General features: G+C 42.9%; 1 protein-coding gene across 3 annotated transcripts in view; it reads left to right on the top strand.

Moving 5' to 3' along the window:
- The first annotated feature begins 1,260 nt into the window (after positions 1-1,260).
- Positions 1,261-21,306, top strand: part of LOC310859269 (endonuclease V-like) — a 78,204-nt gene continuing 58,158 nt past the window's right edge. For all 3 annotated transcript variants that reach the window (XM_083765686.1, XM_083765687.1, XM_083765685.1), the window contains exons 1-7: positions 1,261-1,419; positions 3,858-4,029; positions 6,185-6,319; positions 7,155-7,194; positions 7,640-7,752; positions 13,934-14,002; positions 14,100-14,228. In XM_083765686.1, coding sequence (XP_083621812.1) covers positions 1,373-1,419; positions 3,858-4,029; positions 6,185-6,319; positions 7,155-7,194; positions 7,640-7,752; positions 13,934-14,002; positions 14,100-14,228 — 705 coding nt within the window. In that variant the 5' untranslated portion in view covers positions 1,261-1,372. The remainder of the gene's footprint in view (positions 1,420-3,857; positions 4,030-6,184; positions 6,320-7,154; positions 7,195-7,639; positions 7,753-13,933; positions 14,003-14,099; positions 14,229-21,306) is intronic.

The following is a 21,306-nucleotide window of genomic DNA, read 5'->3' as shown; positions in this document are numbered from 1 at the left end:
TAGCGGAGAGTGTGGTGTGGTAGAGGACATCTCCCCGAACGTGTGGGTATGTCCAGATAGTTGCCTCGCGGAGGCCTCTTTGTCCAGTGTCCATTCTGGGTCCGGAAACGGTACTTTTTGTCAGCATTGACCCCAGTAGAAGGTCTGCTGCTGTGAATTTTACACCTCTCCCGCTTAGCGGAGAGTGGGGTGTGGTACAGGACATCTCCCCGAACGCGTGGGTATGTCCAGATAGTTGCCTCGCGGAGCCGTCTTTTGTCCAGTGTCCATTCTGGGTCCGGAAACGGTACTTTTTGTCAGCCTTGACCCCAGTAGAAGGTCTGCTGCTGTGAATTTTACACCTCTCCCGCTTAGCGGAGAGTGTGGTGTGGTAGAGGACATCTCCCCGAACGTGTGGGTATGTCCAGATAGTTGCCTCGCGGAGGCCTCTTTGTCCAGTGTCCATTCTGGGTCCGGAAACGGTACTTTTTGTCAGCATTGACCCCAGTAGAAGGTCTGCTGCTGTGAATTTTACACCTCTCCCGCTTAGCGGAGAGTGTGGTGTGGTAGAGGACATCTCCCCGAACGTGTGGGTATGTCCAGATAGTTGCCTCGCGGAGGCCTCTTTGTCCAGTGTCCATTCTGGGTCCGGAAACGGTACTTTTTTCAGCGTTGACCACAGTAGAAGGTCTGCTGCTGTGGATTTTACACCTCTCCCGCTTAGCGGAGAGTGGGGTGTGGTACAGGACATCTCCCCGAACGCGTGGGTATGTCCAGATAGTTGCCTCGCGGAGCCGTCTTTTGTCCAGTGTCCATTCTGGGTCCGGAAACGGTACTTTTTGTCAGCCTTGACCCCAGTAGAAGGTCTGCTACTGTGAATTTTACACCTCTCCCGCTTAGCGGAGAGTGGGGTGTGGTATAGGACATCTCCCCGAACGCGTGGGTATGTCCAGATAGTTGCCTTGCGGAGCCGTCTTTTGTCCAGTGTCCACTTTATAAAGTCCATGCACTCCAGTGAATAGCATTTATCCATTTAGATAACTTTATTATTATTATTATAAGGATTTAATTACTTATTCTTACACAGAAACATAATGTGTGTCTTATAGCATCATATAGCATCATTTAAATGCTTAATTTGTAGTTTTAATGTGCAAATTAAACTTTTTTTCAATACTCTAGAGGGTACTCTTATTTTGAAGAGATCGTCCACCGGAAGTCTTAAATTAGCTCACTAGATTAGCTCACTAGACGCTGCGCAGGAAGGCTACATTAGTAAACACGGAAGCTGGTGAGACGTGAGATTTAGTATTTCGTTCCCTTAACTGGCTGTATTCATCATTTCATCTTCAAATCAGCAGTATCTTCTCTACTGCGCTGACACATTTATCACATGTCTGTTCTTTCAGCCGACGAAGAGTTGGTCAAGCAATGGGAAAGGTCAGAAGACAGTTGTTTTTGTGTAGGCATTATGTCTACTTGTACACAACTACACATACACCACGACCACGTCCACCCCACCGCACATTGCAACTTCTTCCTGCCTGCTTCCAAGACACCTTGCGCCTGCGGTCTGGTCTGATTTAATGAGGTCACGGTGTTTCTTAGCCGCAATTTTCAACTCCAGATTTTTATACTGCCTGGGATGAATCTTCCATTGACTCGATCCCCACTCATCCAATTTGCTTTTACGATCTGCTCGACGTTAAACTCACCAACATTTCAACTCTAGGCCAAGCTAGCCCCGCTTGGAACCCTAAGTAAAGTTTCTGAGCGGGGCTATAGGTCAAGCTGTCAAGCTTTTGTTTCATAAAAATCCACCGTAGACATGTTATGAGCTACTTTCTGTCAAGAAATGCTGTGCAGTAGCCATGATTCATGTGACGCAACTTCACCCTGGTTTTTGCGAACGCTACATTTACAAAGAATTAAAATATATAAACATTCGCATTTCAAATATAAAGTACTCACAAAGTGTCCCACGGGTGTTAGTTAGTAGCAGCGCCAGCGATTATAATTTCTGCATCCCGCGTTGTTTAATAAAAAGCATTTTTATCCGAGGTGTTATTTTGCCATTGGCTTTCAACTACGCGCCCCTAACGGTCGGGAGGAGGGTGGCACTCGGTGTGTTCGATATAGGTAGGCTGACCGCCCTGCCAATACAGACTAATAGGCGAGTGCGCTCCCGGTGTGCAACTGTGGATTTCCCAAAAGAACCCCGTTTGAAAAAAGTAGCCGGGGAGCTCGGACAAAAATGCTTTTTATTAAACAACGCGGGACGCAGCAATTCTAATCGCTGGCGCTGCTACTAACTAACACCCGTGGGACACTTTGTGAGTACTTTATATTTGAAATCTGAATGTTTATATATACGGAAATCTTGTAAATGCAGCGAGCGCAAAAAACAGGGCAAAGTTACTGCATGACTGTCATGATAATCATCATGGCAGTCATGTTCCAGGGCTAGCTGTGCAGGTGATTATTTTTCTAAGTGTTGGAGTTTGGAAGCACTCGTCGAAGTCACTGAACGGCTCTATTTCGAAATTTCCAAACTCACTTGGAAAAAGAATCACCTGCACTGAAAGTTTAAACAAAAGCTTGGCATATTGAAAGAGGATAATTCAAGCTTGGCCTAGATCGCAAAAGCAAATTGGATGAGTGGGGAGGAGGGTATTGCAACTTGCGGCTGTAGTGAAAGTTGTCGCCTCTTTTCAGACTCCATCATGGCCCATAGCACTTACCCTAACCCCTTAGATAGCATTTCTGTTGGCTTAGATAGCATTTGACACAGACTTATAGCATGTTATGTAGACAGCACTATAATTGTATTGTATATAGTCATAGCACGCCATAGTACATATGTATAGCATAGTAGTAAATATGTATAGTTTATATGTATAGTGTATGTATAGTTTCATTATATAGATATTCCACTGTTACTTTCTTAGCGTACGCATGTTTCATGATAAATGCTTTTATGTGATGTATTCCCATGCTTTTGTTCTTGCTTAAATGTAAGTCGCTCTGGATTAAGAGCGTCTGCTAAATGCCTAAATTGTAAATTGTAGCACTTTGAATAGACAACTGTCAAAGGCAGTGATGTCCTGAATAAGCAGAGTTAAGTGCCAGCAGGCTCACCCTGACAGATATGATTCCATAGTTATTTAATGTAAACATTCACCGTGCCAACTTTCAGACTGTACTTCAGAAGCAGAAGAAACAGAAATCAATTAAATAAATTATAGTTATATGAGTAACCGGAACAGTGGAACCCTGAGAATTAACCACTGTTTAAGATAAATATTAATTTTATATTTGATTTTATTATTTATTTATTTTACAAATGAGGACATCATATAATATATTATGATGATAATATTTTGTAATTACATTTAACGCCCAATATTTCTACAAATAGGTACAAAACCTGCTATTGTGTTTTGTGCCCATTTCCCTAGTGCCTCACTCTGTTTTGGTGCCCACGTAGTGCCCACTCTTCCAAGGTGCCTAGTTTTCCCCAGAATGTTTGGCCAGAATGTTTTGGTACCCACCCTTCCTGTTACTGTGATGAATAGACCGATAGACATTTTGGGCATAAACGAGAACAAATTGATAGGTACATTTACGTCTAGTAATGATGCACAGTGCTAAAATCATGTATACTTTATACTTTACATTATTTCAGACCATTTTCCGAAGCATACATACATATTCTTTACGTTTTTTACGTTTAGGATAAAACAGCCCACTGGACCAGTATGCGTACCAAGTCGATTAAGACCGATTCTACATGTCTAACATTCACAGTTTTCTGAAAAACGTATGTTGCTATATTAGTGGTGCTCAAACTTATGTCGACACTCCTGTTGTATGTGCAGTGAGCAGGCCACGTTGAGGAAGCAGCTAGTGGAAGAGGACACCGAAGATTGGCAGAGGAGTCCAGAGTTCTCTGGTCTACAAAGAATTGGTGGGGTGGACCTGTCCTTCATCAAAGGGGACGATGTCAATGCCTGTGCCCAGCTTGTGGTGCTGAGCTACCCTGACCTGGAGGTGAGTGAGACTCATTCACTACTAAAGCCTCACTGCTAATTAATATCATGTCAACCAATTGTGTGTCGAGTTCAAACCTGTGACACGCTGTCAGGCTGCATTGCAGCCTACAGTGTAGGTACCCGCCTGCCCGGACCACTACGCTAGCCGCCCCCGGGCCTACCTACCTTTATTGACCCTGTGTGAGAAATTCAGGTGTGTGAGAGAGGGAGATACTTGATTGAATATCATAATATGAATATAATTATCGTTTGTTCTATCAGAACTGTTCTAGCTGTTATTTTACTTTACCCAGTCATTAGTTATATATACATACTGTATATATAATAGGCATCACTGATGATTATGTATGCCAATACATGTGTGCCAATATTTTGTGAAATCACCAATAGGCATATTGTCACAATAAAAATAGCAATATTTAGATATTTGGTAAGAACTATATTTGATCCATAATCCATATAACACCAACCCTAATCTCAGTTCTAGCCTAAGTATCTAAATAAACATACGTAACGTGAAGCCCTAAAGCTCTAAATTAGCTCTAAGTAAATTCCTGTTCAATCTTGAGTAAAAGTAATCCTGAGTGTCAATTTGTGAGGGGCACTAGCCCCGCCAATGCATGGCTTTCCGAAATTACACCATAGGCCATCCAAGTCTGTTTGTCGAGAGCCTAATTATAGATTTCCTGTAAATGTTATGGTTAAGCCTTAACCATAGACTTGGCTGGCATAAATTACATTTTATTTTCCCCTTAACCGTTAAGGGGAAAATAAAATGAAATTTATGCCAGCCAAGTCTATGGTCTTTAATGTTTGTTTAGGATAAATTATGATGTAATTTGTGTCCGCCAAGTCTATGGACTTTAATGTTTGTTTAGGGTAATGATTGACAATGCAAGACGTCATCTCGTAAATACATTGTGTAATACATTTATTTAATTTTTCACGGACATGAGAACAAACCAAAAGTCTGGGCGCCACTCACTTCACACGAGTGTGATTTTTATTAAACGTTCTTGTAATGCAGGCAGCCTTACAGATCCATTTCCCCTGCCTTCCCTCTACGTGTACCTTATCATGGGTTGCTGCTGGGCTCTGCAGTCCTTCATAATTAATGAGTTTTGTCAGCATATTTTGTTGGTACGTGATTCATTTCCATGGTAATATACTGTACAACAAAGTTTAATGAAATGTACTTTGGAATAGGATTTCCAAATATGTGATTTGTTCTTAGGTCCTACTCTACCTCTGACAGTGAGGTCCATTTGCATCACATTTACTAATGGTACAGTAAAGGATAGTCTATTATTTAGCAATGCTGTTGAATTCAAAACCTAGATATCAGCACAATGTTCGGTCCATATTTAGTTTTCCACATTATTCTATTGGCTTGCTCTCCAGTTTTTCATGAAAAGTAAGATTTTAATAGGGCATTATTCTTTAAAACTTATACACGTGCAGTGATCCGGGGTTAAATGCGGTTAAACGTATTTAAACAAATTAACAGTGTCAGCGCATGTCAGGAGCCTTGGACACACCAACGGTATCAATCACACTGTACTGTATGTAGCCTATTTGAACGAAGCGATGCCAGAAGTCTCATTAGACAGAGATGACAAGGTGAACAGTGACCAAATAAAGTCATCTTGTCTTTCTGGAAATGTTTTCTACTGCTGTGTGTTATACTAGAAGTCTCTTAATCAGCGACTGTTTCGGAGCAACAACCAAAGCATTCCCTTACCTTAGTTTTAAGTTGACCCTTTTAGTTTAGCCAAGCTGGGTCCCACAAAATTGATTGTTGCATACCGGTATGCTGTTTTTACTTTTTATTCTTATTTCTTGCCATGCTTTTAACCCTGGCTGTAAGCACTCAGAGATTCGTGAGAAGTCCTTTATAAATAAAATGCATTATTATTAATATTATTATTATTATTATTATTATTATTATTATTATTATATTATTATGTAGTCTACTGTAGAATAAAAGGCCATCGTTACCCAGCTAATAGCAGCGTATGTTGGTCCATCAAATCTACTCCACTTTGTGTCTTGTGGCCACAGAGCGCTTCCAATTTTCATGGTCAATATCTAAACTGTGCATATAAAAAATTACCCACTGTTTCTAATCTGCGCCCCCACCCCCCGCTTCCCAGGTGCTGTATGAGGACACTAAGATGGTTACACTCACTGCGCCGTACATCGCTGGCTTCTTGGCTTTCAGAGAGACCCCATACCTCCTAGAGGCCCTGCAACGTCTAGAGAAGAGCCAGCCCGCTCTTCTGCCTCAGGTCTGCTAACTACGTGAATACCAGGGCCCTTCAGTACAGCTCAATTGGATTTAAAGTCATTTTAACATGTAGACTAGAATTATTTATTTTTTGCATAATCGTAAAAAAAAAAAAAAAAAAAGCACAGATAGCAGATCAACAAGCTTACACTTTGTGATGCGTTGTAACTTGTAAGCTTAGATCAGCTACTGTATTTCCAGTATACAGTATTAATGTATAAAATTATTATTAGTCGGACTGTAATGTCTTTGTAATATCTGCCCTGTGCAATTTATTATTACGAAGCCTTAAAGGCAATCAGAAATGTAATTTGTATTCATATTGTCCAATGTTCAACGTCAAAAACACAATTAAATTGTTAATTGCAATTATTTGTGTGACAATTAATCGTCAACTTCAATTGGAATCGTGACAGCGCTAGTAGAGTGGACAGCTTCTGTCTTGCATTTTTGTCATTCTTCTATGCTAGTTTTAGACAGGGTATCTCTTTTGTCAACACATTGTAAAATGGGCATAAAAATAGGCAGCGCTAGAGCGCTATAGTTCAGCATCCAGATCCAGACCATGGATACCTCCCTTGCTCCCTTACTTCATCCCATAGAATGAAAATAAATGTATAGAATGAATATGTCCATTCATAGCAACACTGTGCTTCCATGTCAGACACAGAGTCTGAAGTAATCTATCTGTGTTGGCTTTACATTTTCCACAGCAATACAGTAAGTGTCATCAGGGTTCCTAGCAAAGTCAGTGGCTGTGACAAAAGAAGTACAGAAATTGCGCTAATGACCTATTTATACTATTTGTTCTACATCTACACACTTAATTTCCACAGGTGGTCTTAGTAGATGGAAATGGTCTCTTCCACTACAGAGGTGAGTGTGGCTGTTAATATTTTTTTCACTGAGTGTACAGTAGGTTTACATTCCTGATATGATATCCTCCTTTTGATTTAAGCCTGGCTTTCATATAATGTGTGCTGTAATATGATGTTATATATCATATGACTGTTGGTGGGCACCCTTGTTTGTAGTACCCTGCTGTCTTTCAGTGACGTTTCCTTTGCTCTGTATGTTGGTCAGGTCAGGTTTTTATCCATGTTTCATCAGCCCTAGCGCTGATACAGATGATATACCTATGATTCCCCTCTGCCATGGAAAATATAGGCTCAAATAAAGGCTTAATTGCAAATTATTTCAGTTCTTCTGTCTTGGAAAAGGTTTTGACTTACTTTGATGTTGGGGCCTTGATGAGGGCTGGACTGAAGTGGTCTTAACTACATGTTTTGGAACTAAACAATGCTGTTGTATAACCTTCCAGAGTTTGGCCTTGCTTGTCATCTTGGAGTCCTGACAGAACTGCCCTGTGTAGGCGTGGCCAAGAACCTACTGCAGGTGCATGGTGTGACCAAGAGTGAGGAGCACCAGTCACAGGTGAGAGCATCAGTACTCCAGTAGACCATTTTTTGTACCGCTTTGGGCATGTAGCTGAAGATTGAAGATGGTTAGGGCCGGTGCCAATAAGCTGTAATCCTGGGTGCTACTCTCAACCTGGGGAGAGCCCTGGACTGAACTCATGCTTCCTTCAATGCATAAGGAGTTAGCAGGCCGCTTCTTATCACCTGACACGGGGGAGTTTCCCCAGTAGGACAGCGTGTGGAAAGGAACTGGTTGTTCCTTTCCCTCGGATCAGGCGCCCCTGCTGACCAGGGGGAGGCAGTATAGAGAGTAGAGACTAGGATTACTGCATGAAGTTTGTGAGGGTACCTACCTTAGGGGACGCAGGGAGAACATGCAAACTCCACACAGAAAGGCCCTTTTGCCAACCCCACCTAGGGTATGGGCGCTGATGACGTGGAGGAGAGAACACCCCCAGCTCCCACAGCGTCACTAGCGGGATTCTAGCTGTGAGGTGACAGATCCCCCATAGGGTCGCCACAAATGTGAAAAGTTGAACCGTATGTCGTCAACACTATTTCATCCCCACAGCTTCCTATGGCCCATGGGACAGCTGCAATCCACAACATACACTACACAGCCCTGGGTACTTGGGTAGGCAATCACCCATCCTGTCATACACAAACAAAGGACTGAAGTGGGTGAGGGTCTTATACTGTACGTTAATAACACATGGTGTAACCCGGGCCATGTGACTGTTAAAGAGATCATATGCTCCCCTGATATAGAGCTGTTAGCTGTTAGCTTAAAGGAGAATTCCATACTAAAAGGCTTTCTTACCTTTCTTTGTAGTTGTTATTGTTACGTCCCCACCAAAGAGGTCCAGGTGTTATTTTGTGCAAAAGCTCCTTATTGGCTATTTCCCCTACCATAAGCCCTAAATGAATTGCATTGAATTGAATGGGGCTATGGGGTGTTGTGCTAATTCGCTTATTTCCATCGCTCAAAATTATAATTTCTTTGTATATATCCTCTCTTCATAATGTAAATAATATCCCAAAGAGCACACTTTACTACTTCTTTCGATGGAAATAAGCGAACTAGCATAACACCCCATAGCCCCATTCAATTCCCATTCAATGCAATGCAATTCATTAGGGAGGGAAAATAGCCAATAAGGAGTTTCTTTACAAAAAACACCTGGACCTCTTTGGTGGGGACGTAACGACTACAAAGAAAGGTAAGAAAGATAAAAAGCATTCTAGCATGGAATTCTCCTTTAACAGTTTGACTGCGGAAAACGATTTATCGGACTTTTAATCAACCCCCCTTCACTGCCGAGATTGTTGTATTACCTTTAGAGCATACGCTGAATTATTTGGGCTTTTAATCCGCGAAAATCCAGCGAAAAAAGGTCCCTCGGTTTGTTGTGATCCAATCGTACCATCCACCATCTTGGTGCACCCGGAAGACGCACACAAGACTCGTCTCCATGAGGCGTTGTACCCCATTCATTTGCATTGGCCTCAATTTCCCAGAAGCCCTAGCAGCCCACAGCATGTGACGATTTCCGTTTTTTTTTATCACAACAGATGCGCCTACTCTCTTTCTCCGCGGCGAAGAAGAATTTTCTTTTTTTTGTTTACATTACGGCGGATTAAACACATAAAACAAAACTCGCGTATGTCCGATATGGCAGCGACATTAACCTGGAGTAATCCATTCAAAGCACGGAAACTGTTAAGACCCTACTACGGTATGTCCCAAGAGAAATATCACACGTCATTGCGTTATTATGTTATGTAGACAGCACTATAATTGTATTGTATTTAGTCATAGCACGCCATAGTACATATGTATAGCATAGTAGTAAATATGCATAGTTTATATGTATATATAGTATTATATGTATAGTGTATGTATAGTTTCATTATATAGATATTCCACTGTTACTTTCTTAGCTTACGCATGTTTCATGATAAATGCTTTTATGTGATGTATTCCCATGCTTTTGTTCTTGCTTAAATGTAAGTCGCTCTGGATTAAGAGCGTCTGCTAAATGCCTAAATTGTAAATTGTAATTGCTATCTGTGTTTACATTCACCCGAGAGCTGACGCAGGGGCGGCGTGTGAGACGCTACACTCAACCGTAGCTAGGCTACAGACACAGCACCCAGATTCTTTTATAGCCATATCGGGAGATTTTAACCACGTCCATGTCCATTTTGGGGAGGGGAAAGCGGCTGGCCCCCGACAAGACGTGTCCAAGGTTACTGAAGGTCTGCAACCTCACCCTTTAGGGCGTCTTACTGGTATACTGTAGAGTATGTAGAAAATCTTCACCGCCAACTTGGCGCCAAGTAAAAACACCAAACACAGTTGGCTAGTTTGCAAATTGCTGCTTTCACATGGTTTTCCTTGTGGCAGAGAGAGAGAGAGGTCACATTGACAGGAAAAAGGAAAGAAAGTTCAGAGCTCAGAGGAGAATTTGTAATATCTGTGAGTAAAAACTCTGAGTGTTAAGTTGAACTCTTGAGTGTCTTAACAACTAACATTCATACTGCGAGTGTGTGTGTGTGTGTGTGTGTGTGTGTGTGTGTGTGTGTGTGTGTGTGTGTGTGTGTGTGTGTGTGTGTGTGTGTGTGTGTGTGTGTGTGACTGTGTGTGACTGTGTGTGTGTGTGTGTTCATTCATGTGTTACTGTTTGATGGTGTTAGTTTTGTTACAAGCCAAGTTTTGAATACAAATCAACTTGGAACAAATGCCTGTTAGTCAAAGCATACCTGTGGGAAAGCAAATTTGGGTTTCATTAATATGCAAATGTTCATTTCGTTGCAGTCTGGAGCCTCAATGACCTGTCAGGGAAAGGAAGAAAAACAAGTAGAAGTTAATTGTGTGTTATGAACAGATGTCTGGCTGCTGTACATACGACAGCAGGCTCAGCAAATTAACTTCGGCCCATTCTTGTTTCGCACATAGTGTCCAGCAGAGTAGCGCATACTGGACACTCTCTGTGATGTTCTGACTCTGAGGTTGCAGGATAGGGGAGGAGCACACACCAGTGATAGAGAGGTGCTGCTGACCATTATGATGAAAGTACAAGTGTGAACTGTGAAGGAAGGCAGTCGCACACTTGTAGCCTTGATGCAAGAATAATTCAATGTAAGGCTACCAACGTTTTGACATAAGTCGTCTTCGGGGTATTGAGAGACACAACATCTCAACAGCCATTAATAGCAACATTCAGTGATGCTTAGGGCACAACTTAGCCTTGTTGAAACCTAGGGGAAAAAATATGTTGACTAGTGGGAATCGATGTGCGTGCAAAGATTCCCAGCAATCGGCGGATTTGGCGCTGCACCCCCACACATTTTGGAAGCCAATCATAAAATGTGACAGATACGTCTTGATCACATGACTACAAAGATAATATATACCGATTTGCGTGAGATTTGGACAAAATCGGTAGGTGAAGTAGCAGAAACTGTGTTTTTAAAGAAAATAGCAGGGAACTAGAAAAAGTGCCCTTCTGGGCACAGGTCTCCACCAGGATAGGAATGTAGGACATTGCAGCTTGCCTTCATCTGGTGGTTGGATAAAAGGGCAACAAAAGTAAATTATCCACAGATCCGTGCAGTTAGAGGAAAAACACTTTTCGGCCAGTTATAGCGCCACCTTGAGGCTGAGTTGAAATTGTTCATGTGGCATTTCGTCCTCGGCCTAGTGGGAATGTGCGTGCACAATTTCACGGAAATCACGCGATGTGTTCATGATTTGCAGCATTTTGTTTGAAACTGAGCACTCCTGTGAACTTTGGAAGCCAATCTTAACCAATCAGGATGGAGTCTGAGAAATATGAAAGACCGGTTTCGTTGAATGGCTCTAGAGAGACTGTGTACCAATTTGCGCGATGTTTGGACAAAATCTGTAGGTGTACTGTGCAAAAACTTGTTTTGCACAAAGCGGCCTCCTGGTGGCGCTATAACAGGCCGTTCTGGAAAGTTTGGGGCAGAGGTTCATCGTTGGCATCCAGGGAGTGTGTGTGCAAAATTTGGCATCGACCGGGTTAACGGTGGCCGAGATTAGCTGCTCACGGACACACACACGGACACACGGACGGACACACTGACGGACGGACGGAGTGCAAAACATACTCTCCTCCCATGCCTTCGGCCTGGTGGAGACAATAATATTAGCTAGTTCTTAATAGCTTTATACACACACAATGTAGCTAGTAACAATCTGTGAAGCTTCTACAACACCCTATTGAAATGTGGACTGTGGAATAGAAAACCCTCTAATCCTTCTGGGACCACTCCAAGCAGCATCACCATGGTATCCTCTGAAATATTTTGACCAAAAACAAGTAGAAAGTCTCTTATACAGTAGCTGCAGATATCTGAAAAAGTTAAAGTGTCTTTGAGGAAGACCCTGAAGTCCCAACTGCACATCACAGAAATTGAAAGGTGTTGCAATTAAGTCCCAAGAACAGTTGCCATATGGAGACACCTGTGCTCTCTCATATTGTGCCCTCCGATTTAATTGTTGCCATGATATTACTCATGGCTTAAAGTTCTCAGTCCTGGGGATTGATTTCAGTCCTGAGGATTTAATAGGGGTCATTTTATGAGATGCAAAAAAACATTTTCAGTCATGGGATTTTCTTTGCTTTAAGCCCTGTATTACTGCTGTCTTTCCTCTTGCATACATGGTTCTAAGACCCACACATCCTCTTCTTACTGAGTAGAAGAGTGTTCCTCCAGCCTCTCTGACCATTTCAACACTCTCTCTGTCTCTCTCTGTCTCTTCTCTCTGGCTGTCTCTCTATCGCTTTCTCTCAGCACCTGTGTCTCTGTTTTTCATCTCTTCCCTGTGTTAATGCACAGGCTAACAAGGCTGCAGCCCAGGAGTCAAAAGCTCCAGGAGGCCTGGCGCATGCACATTTCTTTATATTTGTTTGCACTGCAAACTGAAAAGGTATTTGCGACGTGTTCTTATTTTTGGGTGTGTGGACAATGGACATAGAAGGTTTCTGCCCGACAGTGATAATGTGCACATCAGCCATGGCCCCAGGTCCTCTGTGGCTGCTTCTGGCACTGCCTGCTGTCTCCCTAGTGACTCGTCCTGTGTTGTAATCAGTCATAGAAGTGCAGACATCGCATCCATCATGGAGGCTAAGCTGCCTTCATCTTTTTGGCCCATAATGCACAGCACACCTGTGAATACCAGTCTGGTGTGGTGCAATTGGCATTGCAATGTGCCTTTGACTGTGGAAAAGACAAGCTTTAGTTTCTACTGAAAAAAAAAGACTCTTCTCATGTCATGTCCAAAACAAACATTAAAGTCCCTAGACTTGGCTGGCAAACGATTTACATCATAAGTGCTCTAAACAAACTCTCATAGACTTGGCCCATACCCATAGATGTAATCTTCAAAAGCCATGTATTGGAGTGTCTAGCTTAATTAAAAAGAAGTTCATGATATCTCGGAGTTAGACGACTGAGGTCAATGAAACGCATAAGTAGTCCTCTACATTATATAGCCTTTTTATTTATGTTTTTAAATATTTGCCCTCTGGCAAGTGCAAGTGATTTTAAGACTTTAAGGACAGATGTACAGTATGTGGCATGTTTAATCCTATGACTACGAGTACGAACCCAGGGTATTGGCCTTACTGCTAAGTACCATTTTCCGAAATAATACTGAGGGTTGATTGATTTCCAAGGAAGCCGCTTGGTTCCATTCATTTCAGAACAATATGATGATCTTACAGAGATTGGAAACTTGCTTGAGATACTGTAGTTAATCTAACATAGTAATATCATTGTGAAGGTAACCCAGTGGCCTTTCCTCTAGTTCCCCTTTAGGACAAAATGTCCACTTGCACACATGATATCTCAAAAACTAATGGAGAGATTAGCATGAAGATTGTCATTTATGTACAACATATGGCCCGAAGCTATGAATATAATAATGACATGCTGGTATGGTCCTTTAAACTGCAATTTAGAACTTGTTTTTCATGGAATAAATGTATATTTTATTAGTCTACATGGTATTGTATGGTATTTTAGTACAATATAACTCCCCTCTTTTTTGAGCAGTAGATGTTTGGTTTCCCATGCGGGAGACCTGGGTTCGACTGCCGAGTGTTTATAGTGGATGTCCGGTTTGTTATGCCAGCGCACCATTACGCTTGTTTTCTTCTCCTCCACAGATAGCTGCACTGCAGAAAGGAGGAGACTGCTTCCCACTCACAGCAGCCTCAGGAAAAATACTGGGCAAGGTGTGTAAGCTGACAGACACAAACAATAATAAAATGAAATTAAAACTCTAATGGAGTTGTTGCTGACCCCCCCCCCCCCCCCCCCCTCTCTCTCTAGGCCCTGCGTAGCTCAGACAGCAGTACTAAACCCGTCTATGTGTCTGTCGGCCACAAGATCAGTCTGGACACAGCAGTACGCCTCACATACTCGTGCTGTCGCTATCGAGTTCCTGAGCCCATCAGACAGGTACGCACACACACACACACACACACACACACACACACACACACACACACACACACACACACACATTTTCTTTGTGCGTGTTCAGTCTTCTATCACTCACTGTGAGACACTGAGATAGTCACATTATATTTTCCTGTGACATTAGCAAATCTGACAGGTAAAAGGAGCTCTGCAGACTACATGCTTCCTTGCATTGGTGCATGTGTTCTTATGTGAAGTCCACTTTATGAAGAGTTGTTTGTTGCTTGACGAGTTTCACAACAATACGTCTTGAGTGTATTCAGCTTTTAACTTTCTGTACAGCACTTTGTAAACCTTGCGTTGTGAAATGTGCCATATAAATAAAGTTGATTGGATTGGATTGGATTGGAGACACTACTCTTTCCAACATTCACACAGCTGTTCTGGATCACACAGCTGTCCTGACATCTGTTGCCTTCTGTTACTTTGTATTCATCATCTAAGATGTTGTACTTCATGAAAAAATAAATAAAGTAAGTGTAAGTTATAGGTAGATATCTCTTCCTTCCGTCTCTGATGGGTGATTGTCCTCCAGCCACTAGGCGGTGCTGTTCTCCCACAGTTTAAACCATTTTGTGCGGGAACCCCTTTTGGTTTTAGCATTATGTTATGCTTTAGCTATTGAAAAATAGCTTGGTGGCGCGCTATGAGCTTGTAGATCTGCTATTTTTGAAAAATCGAAGAACCACTGACATAGAAACATAGCTTTTTCAGAAAACTGTCAGGATGTAGAAGACATTTTTAGAATCTGATCTCAGGTCAAAATGGGTTAAGGGCTCGTTTTCTCTAGTCTGCTTTTCCAAACAAGCTGCACTGAGGACATTCATAGCCATGCAATCCATCACTTTGATCTCACACGCAGACACACAATTGCAAAAAAAAAGAAAAAAGACTAAACAAGCTAAAACACAAATCGATGCATGCATGCTTGTGCCTGACTGAACGCACACGCGTGCACACACACACACACACACACACACACACACACACACACACACACACACACACACACACACACCACTGACGGTTTTAGCCAGGGGTAGTGTCCACTGTGTGTTCATTTCATCAAGCCGATGTGTTTAGATGGCGAGAGGTTATACCAGCAGTAGGAACACCATGGAGGAGCACACAGTACAAATCCCACTCGCAGTATGAATGTTAGTTGTTAAGACACTCAAGAGTTCAACTTAACACTTTTTACTCAAAGATATTACATATTCCCCCCTTACATATGCAACCTCGCCTAAAGGGTGAGGTTGCATGCCTGGTTGCGCAGGCCTTCAGTAACCTTGGACACGTCTTGTCGGGGCCAGCCGCTTTCCCCTCCCCATAATGGACATGGACGTGGTTAAAATCTCCCAATATGGCTATAAAATAATCTGGGTTCTGTGTCTGTAGCCTAGCTACGGTTGAGTGTAGCGTCTCACACGCCGCCCCTGCGTCAGCTCTCGGGTGAATGTAAACACAGATAGCAATGACGTGTGATATTTCTCTTGGGACATAGTAGGGTCTTAAGCTAACAGCTAACCGCTCTATATCAGGGGAGCAGATGATCTCTTTAACAGTCACATGGCCCGGGTTACACCATCTGTTATTAACATACAGTATAAGACCCCCAGCTTTCGTCTACCGACACACTTTGTTGTCTCTTTTCGCCCTCATGAGACCGAATCCTTGTAGCTCCACTGCGGTGTCCGGCTTGTGGCTAGTTAGCCACAGTATAATATACTAATTATACTGTATACTATACATAGTACAGTAACTATACAGTAAGTAAGCCATGAGGCCCATAGGGCAGGAGTCTATCTCCTGTTTCTGTAGAGTGAGGCAGCTTGATGTGCAAGTACACCCCTGAACATCATGTACAAGTACACCACCTGGAAATGACGTTTGTACTGTATGTCGCAGGGACTTACTCCCAATATGGCTTTGGGTTGACAACAGAGTACAGCTTCTTGCAATGGCCCATGTACCTGTCTAAATACTAACTTAATGTCAACGAAGTCCACAGTCCACACCCACAACACCAGAGGGAGTTCAACAAACCATGTGCAACCCAGATTCGGCACAAACAAGGGACTAAATTATTCTGTTCTAAATTAAACAGTTATTTCGTTGGTTGATGATGTCTACTTTTTGTGGCCGATAAAGTATAGTTTTTGACCGCAACGGGCGCGTGGCATCTCAAGCGTACTTGAGCCACAAGAGGCACCACTGAGCAAGTTGCCGTGCCGAACGTTGTGAAGTTTGCTTCAGCCGACTCAATTTTGCATTTCTACAACATACATGCATTTGTGGCATCCCCATGAACCCCTATATTCTTCGAGGTGTGCTCTATAGATGTACATGTTATTCTAATTTGCGGTTGACTAGTATATATAGCTTTTTTGTAAGAAATAGGTCCCACAGTCCCACACACACATTTTTGAAGGCAGCAGGTATCAAAATACTTGTTTGACGGTAATTGTCACTCCATTTGAGTGAAATCACGTGAAATCACGTTTGGCTATATGTTATTTATAAGCACCTTAATCTGTGATTCAAATTTGGGGTCGATCGGACAGTTATTTTAAATACAATATTTTGGAAGGAAATTGTAAGTTGAATGATACATTTGTGATACATTTGTCACATGACACCAGAGATAATGTGTACTGTTTTGCATGCAAACATCACATAACAACAACCAGGAACCATATGCAGAAGGAAGGCAGGAAGAAGCATGCAGTCTAGTGAGTGTAAATACCCTGCCCAATTGGTGAGCTGACTGCCACATCAGCGAATGACATGTGGGCCTTGCACACACTGAATACACCCACATAGTAATGCGGTATATGTATGCGCCCTTGAGCACAGCATGAAGCCGCTCAGGTATATCTGACTGAACTAACTCCCCAAGCTACGTATCATTAGTAGGCCTGTTATAGCGCAGCCATGGTGTGGCGGTTCTACCTCTGCCAGGGACAAAAACATCTCCAACTGTCCAAATTTGACATGCTTTTCATTATCCGTGCTAGTGTACTCGACTCTCGACAGGCCACTCGGATGCCAACTAGCGTTTAATCATGCACATAGGCACACACTCACACCCACTAACTTGTGAACAAGCACACATATTTGTAGTGTGCATACACACAAGGTGCATGCACAAATAAACTGAGAAGCACGCATGCATACACATTATGGAATACGCACGCACACACCTGTCAGCATGAATGGTTACCCTGTTCTTGGCAGCCGAACAGTATGTTGCGGTTTGCCTGTGTCTAATTGAGGTTCACCACTGGGAACAGTGGCTGTAACTTGCCAGGGCAGAATGCCGTTAATGTTTATGCATTCAGTAGACTGAACACACTGTGTTTATGATAGTGCCATCTACAGCACTAGGGCACTGGAGTAGGGGGCCAGTGTTACATAATGTCTCCCAATGCTGCCTGAAATACAAACTGTTACTTGCAATCAAAGCTGTAGCATTAAGCATTTTCCAATGTCAAGAGAATTGTGTAAAAATGTCAGAAATCAAGTCGAATTCATGGTTTTTCATACATTTAAGGGTGTTGGAAAGGAAAAGCATTATTGTGTTGAAAAACAAATGTGCTGAATTAATGAGTCTGTATTGGGTAAACTGGACCGTTGAGAAAGTAATGCTGCATCCGTAGATGGAGGTGCATGCATTATGTTGTCATGAGGTTGTGATCGTGTGTAGCTCAAAGGATAGAGCACAGAATTAACGACTTCATTTTTTTATATTCAGCTATTGGTGTCGATTTTGAAATGAAATCTGGTTGTCTTCTCTTGCCTCTCATCACTGTGGAAAAACACCCCTTCACAGCCTGAGAGAAGGAGGGAGAGCGAGATGAAAGGGAAAGATGACATCATTGGTGAATTCTGCAGGGAAGGGTTGATGGTGTGAATGCACTGCAGCAGAATATCTCGCACCCACCACAGTGGAAGAGCTGCCTACAACACATGTGAAGACACGCGCAGAGTAGCTAGCTGTGATCTCCGTCTCTCTCGCTCTCTCTCGCTCTCTCGCTCTCTGTCTCTCTCCCACTCCCACTCTCTCCCTCCCCCTTCTCTCTCTCTCTCTCTCTCTCTCTCCCTCTCCCTCTCCCTCTCCCTCTCCCTCTCCCTCTCTCTCTCTCTCTCTCTCCCCCTCTCTCTCTCTCTCTCTCTCTCTCTCTCTCTCTCTCTCTCTCTCGCTTGCTCCATTAAATTCTCACACTCCACTGATAGCCCACACTTCAGTTTGTGTGTGTGTGTGTGTGTATATATGTATATATATATATATATATATATATTGTACTGTATTCCCCTTACATTTAGTAGGCAATACGTGTTTACCCCTATTTGCTCCCAGTTTAGGAGTTATGCCAATTAGTCTTTCCAACACTTTTCTGTATTTTGCCACTTGCTGTCATACCGTGCTAATTAACGCACCTGCATGTGAGGTGCCCCCAAGCAGGAGAACGTAGCTACCATCTCCATCCTATGCTCCTGCCGTTTCAACACCGCCTGCCCCAGCCGTTGGAGTCGCTGGCGGGGGAGCAAACAAAGATTGCCCTCCCTGTTTAGCAAATTGTGTTGGCGTAGACATGCTCGGCAAGCCAGATGCACCACGGTCCACGGTGGATTCCAACGCATTGATTCTTCTGTGCTGGTGTATAGGCACGTTACCCCTGTGCCAGTGTAATTCCCTATTTACATCTCATTTCTGATATTGAGCCATGCAGTGCTGTCGCTTCATATACTCGCAATACGCACTGCGTATAGGGCAACACGCCGAGGGGGGCAACAAAAAGTGCCAAGCTGAACCCCATAGTAACAATTGAATCTGCGGCTTCGCCGCGTAATAACGAGTGGCTGTGTATGCATCCTCCTCTGCATGAGGAAACACAGTGCTCTCGTCGGGAGGGGGGGGCAGTACAAATATCCTATGAGTAGGGCAACCAAATGGTCAGCGACGTCCCTGGAACCATGAAATTCGGCCTCCACACTCCAGTGTGTTACAGAACGATGAAGAGAGAGGAGAATGGCAAGGTTTACTTTATCATACTGTATACTGTATGCAGGTATCCTGTTGAGACTGAGTTTGTGTTTTCAGAAAGACAGTTCAGATGCAACAAAGCGTAGCCTGCCACACGGGGAACCCAACACAGTTGTTGTTGTTTGTGTGCATGGGCAGGTGCCCTCTATGCCGCCCTCTCTCTGTCTTATCCATCCATCTATGTTTCTGTTCTTTCTACATGCCTTTCTGTCTTACTCATCCATCTATCACTAACCCCCTACCGGCTCTCCTTTCTACTCTTTGAATAATTCAGAGTTACTGTACGACACCTCTGCATTAACGCAATACTCACATGCTGTATAGCAACACGCACATACGTACATGCACTTACAAGCATAATGCAGTATGGGAACAAATGTGGCTGCAGGTGTTCTAGTGACATGGTTTTCATGTTATCATTCTGCACTACAGATGCAACAATTCTTCATTTTCCTTTTGACCTTTTTGTGACTTTAGTTATTTACGCACAGCTAATCGGCTATTATTTTGGAAGTCAAAACTTTGGCAAGACATATAAGATATAGGCTAGCTAGACAGACAGGTCAGGTATATTTGTATAACAGATTTCACACTAAATTAGGCATAACAAGAAATGTAATTATCTAAACATGAAAGGCATCCAAGCGTATAAAAGCATAAAATGGATTGAATTAGTGTGGTAAGTACTGTAGCTCTTCTTTATTTAACTTTCATTTATCCACTTCTTGAGCTCAAGAGCATTTTCTCTTCAAGACGCTTGCACCTCGTTTACTTCAGAGACAGAACAATACTGAAAGTGGTTCGTAGCCAGTAATCTGAGAGGAAATCTGAGAGGAAAAGGAGAGAGATGAGGATGAGGTGTCAGAAATCACGAAATGTCTGGAAAGACTAACGATCTGAATGTAACACCCTAGCTGTCGTATACTTGTAAATGTTAAATGGCCTGCATTTCTATAGTGGTAATCATGCAAGGCGACATCATGACTTGCTTAAGAACACTTTGGCACAAAGCCAGGGGGAGCAGCTGGTGTACCGCCTGAGCCAATACTGCCTATGTGAATGTTTTCAGCGTGTGACAGAAAGGCCATTGTTTTAACAACATGAACCCTAGCATCCCTATTCTGGCCATATACAAATAAGATGACTGTAAGACATTTGGTGGTAAATGGTGCATTTATATAGCGCCTTTATCCAAGGCGCTTTACAGAGATTGTGCATTACATTCACCCATTCACACACACATTCATACACCGATGGTAGAGGAAACCATGCAAGGCACCAACTAGCACATCGGGAGCAATTAGGGGTTCAGTGTCTTGCTCAAGGACACTTCGACAGTAACTCTGGGGGAGCCCGGGTTCGAACTGGCAACCTTACGGTTACCATCCAGGCACTCTACCCCTGAGCCACCGCCGCCCCTGAATGTCGGTAAACATTTGGCAAAAATAGGCGAACATTCAGCAAATATTTGGTGAAACTAGCAGATCTACAAGCTTGTATATGTAATGTAGATTGATTGCGAGCGTGTAGATTGGCATTTTTCACTCTTTGACATGCAAGAAAGTACTATATATTCGTTCAGAGTGTTTCGAGCTGTAGTGGTCCACTTGCCCCTCGAGGCTCTTTAAATGTTAATATATTACTGCCTGACATTCTGCTGTTGTACTACTCTCCCAGGACCTCTACAGTCAGACTGGGAAATACTGAGAGACTGGACAGAGATGGAGGTTTGGGGAGATACGTGAGCTGTGGGAGCAAATACTGAGGTGAAGTGGTAATGTAGAGAGAGAGAGAGAGAGGTTGAGACTTGACATGAGCAGTTGAAATCGGGGAGGGAGGGAGGAAACAACATGTCGAACAAAGGTAAAAGTTTAATGGCCAGAATGAAATAGAAGTAGGCAGAAAAAGAAAATGATGGAGCATTGCAAAGAGACAGCTCGGGGAAAAAAATAGAACTTTAATAAAGGTTAGGACAGGAGCAGACAGATTTTGCTGCAGGGGTTCGGGGCT

Source organism: Protomyctophum parallelum, assembly GCF_964188405.1.
Source record: "Protomyctophum parallelum genome assembly, chromosome: 5".
In the NCBI taxonomy this organism is placed as follows: domain Eukaryota; kingdom Metazoa; phylum Chordata; class Actinopteri; order Myctophiformes; family Myctophidae; genus Protomyctophum; species Protomyctophum parallelum.
The sequence above is the reverse complement of the archived record's forward strand: the minus strand, read 5'-3'. Positions and strand labels throughout refer to the sequence as shown.